Raw genomic sequence first — 12,230 nt, forward strand, 5'->3', positions numbered from 1 at the left:
TGATGAACATCTATTTCTGTTATTTTTCTGCCCCAACATGAGTTCCATGAAAAATAGATTTGTTTTCCCGGCTGTGCTGCCATCCCAGACTGCCCAAGGTCGGGCTGTGAATTTACTGCTGCCGTTTCTCTTTCTTGTTGGGTGCAGGCCACTATGTTATGTCAGTGTTAATGCGGGCCGGTGCACCCAATATCACTCACAGTGAAACATCTGGGAGTGTGATGCATTAACAAAACAAGGATACCTGAATGACTGCAGAGTTCATTCAATACTAGGTGTTGTGGCGGGGTCAGTTCACATGAACACCATTGATACTTTTTTGAAGATGTCCTTTTTGTTCGGCAGTCAGTTAATCTTCGGTGTACTGAGAGAGTTTGCTGCATTCATTTTGAAACAACAGTGTGGTGTGTCATCATAATGGAGTGCTGATGTATTAGTAACTCAATAGCTATAATGTTCTCAGCAGAGTTAAATCGGAGCTCATTGGGGCTTCTGTTGGTGTTGAATTTTTTAAAATATTTCACTATACCATCTCGATCACCAGGTCACAAGACCGACAGATGCTCCACTGAGCCTCCTAGTACCATGAGTGGCAATCTGCGGACTTTTGTGAGACATCTACTTCCATGTCCTTCCAGATTCTGTCTGAATGATTTGAAACTATGAATTGAGAATAGTGGCAATAGAAATTATGTGTTTATTATGTGAATTAATTAACAAAATCCTTTAGTCGAATGAGTTTTACATTCAGCAGATGCAAATCATCTGCTTCAGAAGCATCAAGGAGAGCCAAACAAGGTGGTGGTAATTGTTTCTTTTTTTTAATTACATATAGCACTTGTGACACCTTATCTTGAAAAATAAAATTTGGATCATTGCAGAAACAATTATTTATCAATGTTGGGTAATTGTGTCACGACCCACCGGGAGGCGAGTTGGAGGTGGACCCAAAAGGTGAGGAAGCAGGGACATGGGTAACTTAAAGGGAATTTATTAAGGGAATCAAAACAAGGATAACCAACGTAGCAGGGTGCAAAATAACAGAGGCAAACTAAACTGAACTACGGACCAAGAACAAAACGGGAACGAACTAAGTGGGGATATGAAACGGGACAGGGACAGGTGACAAGAGCTGGGGGCATGAACGAGGCAAGGATATTAGAGGCGTGCAGAATCACTAAAGCGAGGGCAGCGATGTCGGGAAAGGAAGGCAATGCACCGACGCTGAGCTGTCGGCATGGGGTGGTTAAATAGTCCGGTAATTATGGGAGCAGATGGGAGTCAGATGTGCGAGGCTAACGGGGAACAGGTGCGCGTCTGGTGGGGACGGAGTGCTGAGGGGATAACGCCCCACTCAGCTGACAAAGTAAACAAAACGAAGACATGGCAGGAAGGTGACAAATAATAACAAAACCACCTGACATGACCGACACGGGTCATGACAAATTGCTCACTACTAACTAGTATATGTGACCCAGTAAATTAATGTGATTTTTTTTTAATCACTAAAGAGATTATTTTAATTCTTCCTTTTAATTGACTCACTGTAAAGTGCGAAATGATAATTGTGCTTCCCAGTTTCAGGCAAATACATTATTCTAAAACTAAATGATGAATGTGTTCCTTTGTTTGCACAGACTGTGTAAACGTAAACTGTAGGTAAATCAATGCTGGAATCACCGACTCAAGTTACAACAACGTATTGCTTTTTACCACAGCAATTTGTCACCACTCTCATAATGATAGGTGATAAGGAACATTCACAACATGCAGATGCACTGGCACCCAAGCTTAAAATTTTTTTTAAAAAAGTCGAATAATGAACTGCGTCCATATATATCCCAATTGCAACTTAACTTTGATTTAAACAAATATTAATAAGAAAGATATGACTTTTAGCTGAGCATTCCTGCTTTTGAATTTAAAATGAAAAAAACCTTCTTGGTCTCATTGGCACCGATATCAAACCAACTACTGCACCCTCTGGGAAGCCAGAGTCCATTAAATAAGTTAAGGACCTGCTATAGTTGCAGAGAGCTGCTTTATAATTGACCTCCCCGTGCTGTTTTTTTTTGTGAAATAACACCTTGAGATAACTATAATCTAAACTAAAAGATAACAATAAACTTTTGTCATCTTTTGAAATGTGTCATTTGGAGCATTCGACTGAAGCTTCAAGGGCCTCTCAGTCATTATTTACATTCTGAAGATGTAGAATCCGGTAATCATGTGGAGTGTTACCCAATATTTGAAACCAGTGTCAGTCAAGCAATACTTTCAGCTGTTCTTAATGCACCTACTCAAAACAAAAAACACTGACTGGGGATTAAACAATAAACCTCACAAGAGGAATGACGCTGCAAAATCACCACGTCAGCATTGAGTGGAAAAATCATTGTCTGCTTTATTTTTGCAGCACAGGTTAATTAAAGACCTGCACAATATGACTTAAAAACAGAACACACACTTACTTAACTGGTCCAGTGACTTTGAAATGGCATGATGCAAACCCTGTTCTCACAGAAGGGCAGTACTTTATCAAAAGATCACATAGAAAAGACACTTCTGCCATCATTTGAACAGATATTTTCACATTACTTGGATTTCCTAATTGTTTGCTCAAGTTTTGTTGTAAAGCCCTCGACTACTAAGAAGACTCAAGCAAAAGAAATACACACCACGTCACACATTAGAATGCCACAGCCAATTGAAAAATATATATACTCTTGTATTACCATTTTTTTCCTGTATCATTGGAACGATACACAATCAACTGAATTCACAGGCGGAAAGCGCTTCAACAAAATCACAAGATGTAAATTGCAATATGACAGAACTGTAGATGCTGGCTCAACATCTTGCGTGTGCATCACTTTTCCATTTGTTCAGATGATTGTGCACATGACTTAAAAAGTGTAAAACATTGTGCCCTGCCAGCGTCTTGAGGGTCCTGCGAGGCATTTTGTCACGTGTGCTCACATGTTGTCACCTCGGGAAGGGCCGTCTGGTCCTGGATAACCACTTGAGGAGGGGTGGGGGCAGCGCGGGCATGGCCCAGTGAGTTTTTCTGCAGCTCAACTCCAAAAGCAGGAGGGGCACTCTGTAACTGTCTCCTGTACTGGACAAAGCTGCAGGTCTTTATGATGATCGCCAGTACGTTCTTTCCTATTAGGATCCCCGACACCCTCGCGTCCCGATACAAAATCATGTTGCCGCCACGGATAAAGAGTGTGATGATGTTTATCGTCACCAGGCTGAGGATCGGGTACAGGAGCATCTTATGGGGCACAATGTTGATACCTTGCATGCTGATCTCACTCAAAGAAACACAGGGTAGCACGAGGAGGAGGATGTAGCAGTAAAAAAACATCAAGCCCTCCGCCCACAGAGGGAGGCCCTTCTTTTGGGGCTCCCACAGGTTGGCCTGAATGTCCAGAACGTCAAGCAAGTCCACCACCACCCAGAAGAGACGATTGCGGATCTCCTCCCGCTTCTTGAAGGCGCGCACATACTCCATGTGGTCAATAGCGACCAGCACCACAAAGAGCACCGGAATGCAGATGGAGAGCAGGAGTGTTAGTGCCTTCCTGGCAAGGGCGTCGAGGCTCTTCCTATCCGCTTTATAGTTCTGATACACAAAGTAGACCTTGATCTCCAGCACAAAGATGTAGAGAAACCAAAGGATCATGGCATACCCCCGCTTGGACGTGCGCACCTCAGCCCCCACCCATACGGCCACGTAGCGCAAGACAATCAGAAAGCAGATGTCGCCCACCATCACCATGATGCAGATGCCAATCTTGCGCGGGCCGTGGTTCTGCTCCACCAGGTAGGCATCAATCAGCGCCATGCTGCTCATGATGAGGATGGTGGACAGGCACACGTGTGGCTTGTTGGTGGGAGGTGGGGGTACCATCCTTGCTCAGCTGAAAGGAGGAGGAGGAGTGTCTTGGGAAGGAGTGGCCTCAGTTTGTCCAGTGAAGATGCAGATGAGATTGTAGTGGTCCCCCCCAAAGTGGAACACGAGTTGGACAAATCAAATCAATCACTCTTTGCTTGTTTCCAAGCCACCTGCCAGGTAGACAGAACCCTTCATTTGGTTGAATGACTCTCAACTAGTACACCAGTAAATTGACGTCAGCATGTCTCTCCAATGAGAAGCCCTCATTAAATGCAACGTAACACTCGAGCAAATTACTTACATGTCCTATTATTAGGCGCAAAAAATGACATTACAGATTCACTTTCCACATCCGTGTTTGCCTAATATTCAGAGATAGAGATTCATCTTTGTCCTCACTTGAGTTCCCCTATGTTCTTTCTCCTAATGACTGGTGCGCGGTCATCCAGGAGACTGTGCCGAGAGATCACAAAGCCCATCTGTAATCCACAGGAAAAGAAAGACAAAAGCGCCACTTCCACTCTGACGCATGTAAATCCACCACTTATGGATTTTCCTCTTCCTTTTTTCAAAGAGCAGTCCCAAAATATTGCCGTTGTAATCCACTTACAGTTCAGACTGCATCAGCAGGAGGCATTTTAATGGTCTCAATCTCAGCCGCTGAGGAGAATGGAGGTTATTTATATGTTGTGCTTGTTGATCGTGCAAAAGCCCAGAAAGTTATTCAGCGAGGAAAGAGATTTGCGGCGAGTCTGGATTTTAAAATGTTTTTTTTTTCTCTCTCTCAAGGAGTTTTCCTCTCCATCATCCAGCATCAATGGAGCCAAAAGTAGTAATGTCAATCTTGTCTTTCTTACCTCGCCTTTTGACGCTATTAAAGGAGGAAAATTTGCAGCAAATGTGTCACAATCTTGCTCCAGCCGGTTGTGTCTCGCAGCATTTATCTAGCTTGGTTGTCTCTGTAAAAGGATCCCCCCCGACCCCCCCTTTGCAAGATCCCACAACCTTTTCACTCTCCTGTTCCGGCTTCTTCGCTGTGCCAGGGATCGCGGGATCAACAGCGACAGTGTTTGAGTCAGCCTCTTTACGCTTTCCTAGCCCCAGCAGCCACTTTGCTACTCCGACACCTCTGCCCGTGCCCGCGTGCACTTTCCAGTTTTCTCTGCAAAGTCGTAGATGCTCCCCGGTGGACGCTGCTGAGGGTTTTCTCTCTTCCCCGTGCTGCCACCCTCCTCTCCCCTCTCCCTCCTTTCCTCAAGTGAAGGCACTTGCTCTGTGGAGGTGATGCTCCGCACACCACAGCTGCAAAGAGAGAGAGGGGGAGAGCGAGAGAAAGAGAGAGAGACTTTTCCATGGGGTGATGAAATGCGGGCGGGGGAGGGAGGACTTTTGCAGCTTGGCTGAATGCACAACTTCTCAGTCTTGCTGTTTTTTTTTTTCAGTCCTCCTTTTCGCATCTGTCTTTTTTTTTTTTGTCTAGTATCCTATTTTCCCAGGCTGTTTCTCGTTTGAGTTTCACAAAAAGCCCCGATAACCTCCTTTAGTGAGCAGCTGATTAAGGCACTGTGCATTCTTACTGGTTGCAGAGATGGAGAATGAGAAGTGATCTGAAGAGGGAGTATGGGGTGAGAAGAGATCCTTTCCAACAGAAATCTAGTTTCCCTGCAAACTGCATCTACAATCAAGAGAGACACGGAGGGAAATTAGGCAAAGGGGCAGCCATGCAAGATTGGCTTTTTGGACACAGAGATTTCCTATTGATCTGAGGAAAGAGCAGTTTGTAACGATTATAGTCAAGGATACTGAAAAGAAAGACTGAGAGGAGGAGGAAATGTGTAACGATACAATTGTGGCATGACAGAATTAGAAATGATAAAATCCAGAAGTCATTGAAGCTGACGGACTCGTCATGTTCTGGGCTGTACTTCATATGGACAAAAGATTTGTGACACACCCTTTATATTTGACTTCAGGAGTCGGCTCCCTTTGTTCACATTGAGTCTTAATTGTAAAGAAAATTAATTGCTTTCAGGATTTGGGCGAAGGCCTTTTTTCTGTGTTCCAAAACAGCCATAGTCCATAAAGGCATCGCTGGATAAGCCCTGACTTCAATTTCCTCCTTTTGCATTTATTTTTTTTTTTTTTCATTTTTATGTGGTGTGTTTTTCCCTATGGCAATGTTGACCTACCTTAGTTTCAAGTTTGAATGAGGTATTTCTCGACTCTGCATTGACATTTTGTCGTTTCATTTTTTTTTTTGGATGTCATTTTTTGGGGGATCCGCATGCATGGCATTCCTGTTTATGCAACGACAATGTGTGCCTAGAAGATTCTTGTTCTTTAGATCACAGCTGACTCGGCAGGTTTGTTCTTTTCTTACCGCCGTCAATTTAATGTCGTTTTATCCATATTCTATTGAGCGGCCATCACAAAATCCACAAATAATAATTGTCCAAATTTATGAATTATTTACATGAAATATTTTGCATTCCGGTTTCATGTGATATCAGATTTTATTGATTGTTTGTTGTCTCAAATTTCTGATCATTTTTCATCTTTACAATATTGAGTTGTGTCGTGTGTATTTCTTTTGAATGAATGGGAGACAAAAATCCATGGGACAAATTTAAAAAAAACCTGCGCAGTCTTTCCATGAGAGTTGACTATGTTGTGAGATTACCTCCCAAAAGCAGTCGTAATAATATTGATAGATATCGTGGTGCTGTCATGAAATTATTTTTGTCCTTCTGGCATGTTCTAATGTTTGCGAGTGATATGTGTGTCCTAAAATGCCTTGTGGTAATAGAGGTTGTTTCACTCTGCATTGCAGAATGATAACACAACTAGCGTTGTTTCGCCAGCTGGGCCAATTAGTGATAATCCCTCCTTTGAGGACCCAAACTGCTTTCATTATGACAGTATGAAGCCATTTACTACTCGCCTCATGAATTGCACATTCGAAGAGGTCACAAGTATTGCTTTTCCATGCAGTCTGATGACACTCTTCAGCAGGCTGTGACTTAACATCATTTCAAGCAAAAAAATGCAGATATTTAGTTTTGCAGATGATCACCACGGATGTGGTGACAGCTGACAGCTGCCGTCATGGATGTCAGTGTCTTGTACATATCCTCGTGTCTTTATCACTAGAGCACAAGTAGGCCTCATGCCTAAGAAACTAGGACAAATCAAACCATTTGCTGCTTTCTTGGTGAGCAATTTGTCTGTTTTTTTTTAATATATTTTTTTAAATCGTCTTTACTGAGTCATGGCATGGAAGGATCTGAACAAGCCATTCTATATTTTGTTTTTATATCTCCAATGAGAGAACCGGATGATATTCTGCTGTCCAAATGTTAAAATAACCAAATGCTAAAAAAGAACAGGGAAGTATCGAGGGGAGGGTGGGGGTAACACAAGACGCACTGTAGTCTAATGAATGATCACAGGGCAGCCCACCCAATTGCAAGAAATTGTCCTTGAGCCAGACATGTAAATGCTTCCGGTTTAACCCTGTACACAAAGTCACTCGAGCTAACAGCATCATTTTAACGTCTGAATTGTAAATTTAAATGACTGGCTGGCTTGTCTGCGCCACGAGGGAACTATCCCTGTCACTATAACAGTTGGACTCCCATAACAACAGTTTGTTATTCCTGTCACATTGCACAGTGGAATCTATATTAATTTATGTCTTCATTTACATGCCTTTTGTGATTTAAAATGGAGGCCAACACAATGTTAACCTCTCCATGAAATAGGATAGTTAACCTGAGTATGGAGGCAAAGTCTAATCTCCAAAATATGCTCATTCATTACTCAGCATTTGCTTTTTTGTCTTTCTTTGTCTGTGAAGGTTAAATCGAAGGTGACCGAACTTCATAAAGGAGACTCCACATTGGGTCAAAAACCGCAAGTAGAGAGGATATTCTTCAGAGGACAAGAATGTCTGGAGTTCTCCATGTGAAGTGAAGGAAGTCTTCCAGTCGCATTTCATACAACCCCCAGTATCTTCAATTTCTTCACATATTTTTTGGGAGTCACTTTTACATAGACTAAGAAGCTACAATTTACATTTTATCTGTCCGTGAGAAAAATAAATGGAAATATTACACCTCACAATCCATTAGAGGTGGCCAATTTACAAAATGTATCCGGTGTGTCATTCATCATCCGCCAGCAGCGTGGGCACCCGTCCGTCAGTCCGACATTTTTTCAAGCCGAACCAAACTATAATCGTCAGTAATGATGGGCATGACGGTTCTTTTAAAAGGGACGCTTGATTGACGTGAACATCAGTACGAAAGTTAATAAACGGCTAATAGCAACAATTAGCTTCAGGCCGTAAAAACAAAAGGCATTAGCGCAACAAAATTACCTGCGGCTTCATGACATGGATGCAACATAAATCTTTTGTCAAGGCCGTGTCAATGCTCAAAAAAGCAGTGTGCTCCTCCCAGTTTCATCTATGTAGCTCTGCTCACTTCCACAGTTCCTCATTCCCATAAGTAAGCCACGAGAGGTTCATCCTTTTGTTATATTGAAGTGGTCATAGGTAGGGATGTCCACCTGAATTTTGTTGCCAATTGATCACCGTTTTTGGACGTTATTAGCAATGAACGTCCAATGATTTCCAATGGAGAGTTTGTAATCGGTCCCTGAAGGGATTCGGAGTGAAACATGGCGAGAGAGCTGAGCGGCCATATTACTCATTAAAAGTAGCCAAAAAAAAAAAAACACTTTTCGTTTTCTGGATCCAAAAATACTTCAACTGATCTTGTTAGTGAAAAATTGGCCATCTTGGCTGGACCGATACTTTAAGTGAGCTCATCAAAAAGAATTGTTCAAAAAGATTTGTTCTCCGAATATTTGGGGGGGGGGGGAATTTCCTCTTCACTCACTGACTCATTCGTGAACAGGAAATGACATCACGTTCACTCAATGAATCGTTCGTGAACGCCAATGGCATGGCAGTATGTTCAGTATAGCTAAGCTCAAAAGAACTCAGAAAAGAATGAACGAACTTTAGGAAGTGATCCATTCACTCAAGTTCACTGAAAAGATTCTTTTTTTTTCTTTTGGAACCGTTTGCTTACGACCCAACACTAATTATCAGTCAGTCACAGATAACTATGCTTTGAGTCCTGAACTGCAACTTCCTTTCTTTCTTCTTACTTTTTTCTTCTGATCGCAGTTGTCTTGTCTCTCCAAAAATGAACACACTTTTTCCTGTTCTTAATTGTTAAAAGTATCATTCAGGAATTGTGTCTCCTGTCAATGTCTATCTTCTCCAAGGCCTTTTTGATTTTATTCCTCACCAAAGAAATTATTCTGCTGTAGTTGTCTAGTATTTCAGCTCCTTAAGACAAAAATGAGGGCATCAAGTGGATCACATGAGCAACAACCACAGCATCTCCAGGCAGAAAACTCTGCATTTCAGGTACTTACAAACTGACCAGCATCGGTGGTTTTACAAGGTAGCAAGTAAGAATCTACACAAAGATATTTTATATCCATTTCTGGAAAACAAGATGGCCGATGTCAGACAAATAAACTTTAGAAGTTGTGCCTGTTCTCATCATGCCCTCTCAAGCCCACCCAGCCGGCTTTTACTGTCCTTGGCCAATGGACAGGAACACTATATCACCCGTGTGGAACTCAACAAACAAACAACAAAATACATAGATAATAAAATAGAAGCCACATTCCCGACAACATAAAGCATCCCCAAAAGACAGTCAGAGGACGCAAAGTAAGCACACCGCGCAGCAGCAATGCTCTGTCTTCGCCCTGCTGGTTCTCCGCTTATCATAAACGACTTCAATTCAATTCCCTGGACCTTAAATGTGGTGTTTGCCTTTCAGCAAATGTTTGCGTGTGGTTTCTCAAAGCAAAAGCACACTCCTTTTTTAAAATGTGGTGCTGCAAACTACACTTTTAACTCTGAAAATGAATTTTGCCAGGTTTTCCTTCTTTCACTCATGGATCTACTTTCCGTTAATTAGTGGTCAAGACCTCCTTTGTTCTGTTCATACTGCAAATTTTGCCCAATTCTATTCACAAATGTTTTTGTATTAAATCAAGTAATGGTCATGAAACAAACAGAACATTAACATTTAATGTCCCATGAAAATCTTCCTATACAGTATATTTGTAACATAATTGAGAGAGAAGTTAATGTACCCACAAGTGATGGTGGATGTTTAGAATGTTATTATATTTAGAAGTAAAATAGTCAACAAATGTTTCAATAACTTTTTAAATCCTATTTATTTGGTAGAAGAGAAAAAGGCTCTTTATTTGATTGTGCAACGTTGCCACAAAAATCACCTTCCTGTCATGCCGCTTTCTTTACACACAGTGTCGTTGGATTTACGAGAGCACAGGTGTTTGATCTTGCAAATCAATTTTGGCAACGTTCAAGCAAACGCGATTGGACCATTTGGCGACCAAAAAGGTGGACCTTTATAGCTGTTGAAAACAATGGTGGCACTAGATCCTGCCAGAACAAAGTTTTCATCTGAACTACAGTGGATGTTGTGACATGATTTTAAAGGCAACATATCACCGAGCAATACGGAGGTGGACATGGTGTGGGCAAAATATCAACATGATTAGTTTGGAACAGGTCTCATACAGTGTAAATGCTGCCATATTTATTTTGAAATACCATGCCTTTTATTTTGAAAGAAACTTGAGTCTGGTCTCTTAGTCGCTCGATGGGCGGCACATACAGTTTGCGTGAGTCAAAATAAATACATAAATAAACAAAAATAATCAAGCAATTCAAGTCGTCATTACCAAATTTCAAGCAAGCAAGTCAAATCATTCTTTGGTTGAAGCAAGTCACAAGTCAAGTCATAAAATCTTGTTCATTCACATGATGGAGTGATGATTAAAAAATATATTCTGGCCGTAGGCCGAGTACAAAAAGCATAAAAGTAAAAATGAATCCAACATTTACATCTATAAAAATTAAATGAAAAATAACTTCATTTATGAAATGAATGTCTACACTTAGACTCCATCACTCGCTTTATTGGTTTCTAAATTAAATGCTTTGTTTCTGCATTTAATTGAGATCAAGTATTTGACTAGCTAGTGAACTTAACTTAAATCTTAATTTGTACATCCGTCAAACAGATGCGAGGAAATTCTGCAGATGCCTTTTTCATCGTTGATTTTTTAACTTTGCATATTGTGATTCTGTTTATTTTCCCCAGTTGCAACAAAAACATCTCCACGCCACACCGGGCAAAACGTTTCCATCAAATATCATTATGTGAGAGTTTTGCCTATCTAAAAAAAGTTTGATTGCATATTACAAGTGAGGAGAAAAATGATGCTGTAAAAAAAACAGTTAACTTGAGTCATTTTACAAAGTCATGGCTTTTATTTGAAATAGACACCTTTCAGGGTCAAATCCAGGTGACTCCCCGTTTTAACGTGCCATTGTTACATTCAAGACGACGCAGGTTATTTTATTACTGAGTGGTGTTAATGCAACACCGACATTCTGTTCTTAACACTGTCCCTGAACTTTTAACACCGGTATATTTGCAGCATGCACATTCTGCTATCTCATCTATCCCCAGACGTCGATACGATGCTTTTTAGTGAATCCACCTCAGGCAAATCTTTATAACATAACTCTAGCACAGCGATTTCCAACCTTTATTGAGCCAAGGCAGATATTTTAAGACAGAAAAATGTCACGGCACATCAACAAACAAAACTGGCACAAAAAGAAAATAGACATGCAAAATACATACTTTCTGACATCAAATAGAAGATTATTTATTTTGTCTTCACGAGCTCTAAGTGAGACAAGTGAGAAGTGCATGATTGAGAACTTTGCTTCTGATATTCAACTCAATTGTCCAACAGCAAGACGGTCCACTTGTAGCTCACCACTGACAAGGAAAGACAAAGATTTAGCAACTTCTAAAATTTAGAATTGATGAAGCCGTTTAATTATAAGGTGAAACGTCGTAAACAAACAAGAAAAGTTACCTCAATTACCATCACGTGGATGACTGTGGTTCTGCGAAGAGACAAAGATTTATGCTCGTCTTTGTCTTTACACCAGTTCACTCCGTCATCCAAGTCCTCGAGCAGTGTTGTGCGAGTGTCACGCAGTGTCATGTTGGGATTATTGACAGATTCTCTACAGGAGGGTCTGATTTATATCGCCGTTCTTTGTTTATTCCAGTAGTGGATGCCTGTGGCAGTCCTGGTACTAACTGTGACGTCTGGTTGGGTGAATCGGTTAGGCGCGATTGTCCGTGGAGATATGGTCAGATATGTGGTGTCAGGTACTCCTCAGACT

The 12,230-nt window shown here is 41.3% G+C and overlaps 1 protein-coding gene across 1 annotated transcript; it reads right to left on the minus strand.

Annotated features, from left to right (window-relative positions):
* Nucleotides 1–1,695: 1,695 nt before the first annotated feature.
* On the minus strand, nt 1,696–5,140 carry LOC148330323 (transmembrane protein 121). Its single transcript, XM_088304860.1, has one exon. The coding sequence runs from the start codon at nt 3,914–3,916 to the stop codon at nt 2,966–2,968; it is 951 nt and encodes a 316-aa protein (XP_088160986.1). The 5' UTR covers nt 3,917–5,140; the 3' UTR covers nt 1,696–2,965.
* Between the last annotated feature and the right edge of the window lie 7,090 nt (nt 5,141–12,230).

The sequence above is a fragment of the Idiotropiscis lumnitzeri genome, chromosome 9 (assembly GCF_059441095.1).
Source record: "Idiotropiscis lumnitzeri isolate Australia: NSW breed Sydney's pygmy pipehorse chromosome 9, RoL_Ilum_1.0, whole genome shotgun sequence".
NCBI classification, from domain to species: domain Eukaryota; kingdom Metazoa; phylum Chordata; class Actinopteri; order Syngnathiformes; family Syngnathidae; genus Idiotropiscis; species Idiotropiscis lumnitzeri.

Bases quoted from the DNA above. Each gene is read 5' to 3' on its own strand.
- LOC148330323 (XM_088304860.1), bottom strand. From the start codon at position 3,916: ATGGTACCCCCACCTCCCACCAACAAGCCACACGTGTGCCTGTCCACC.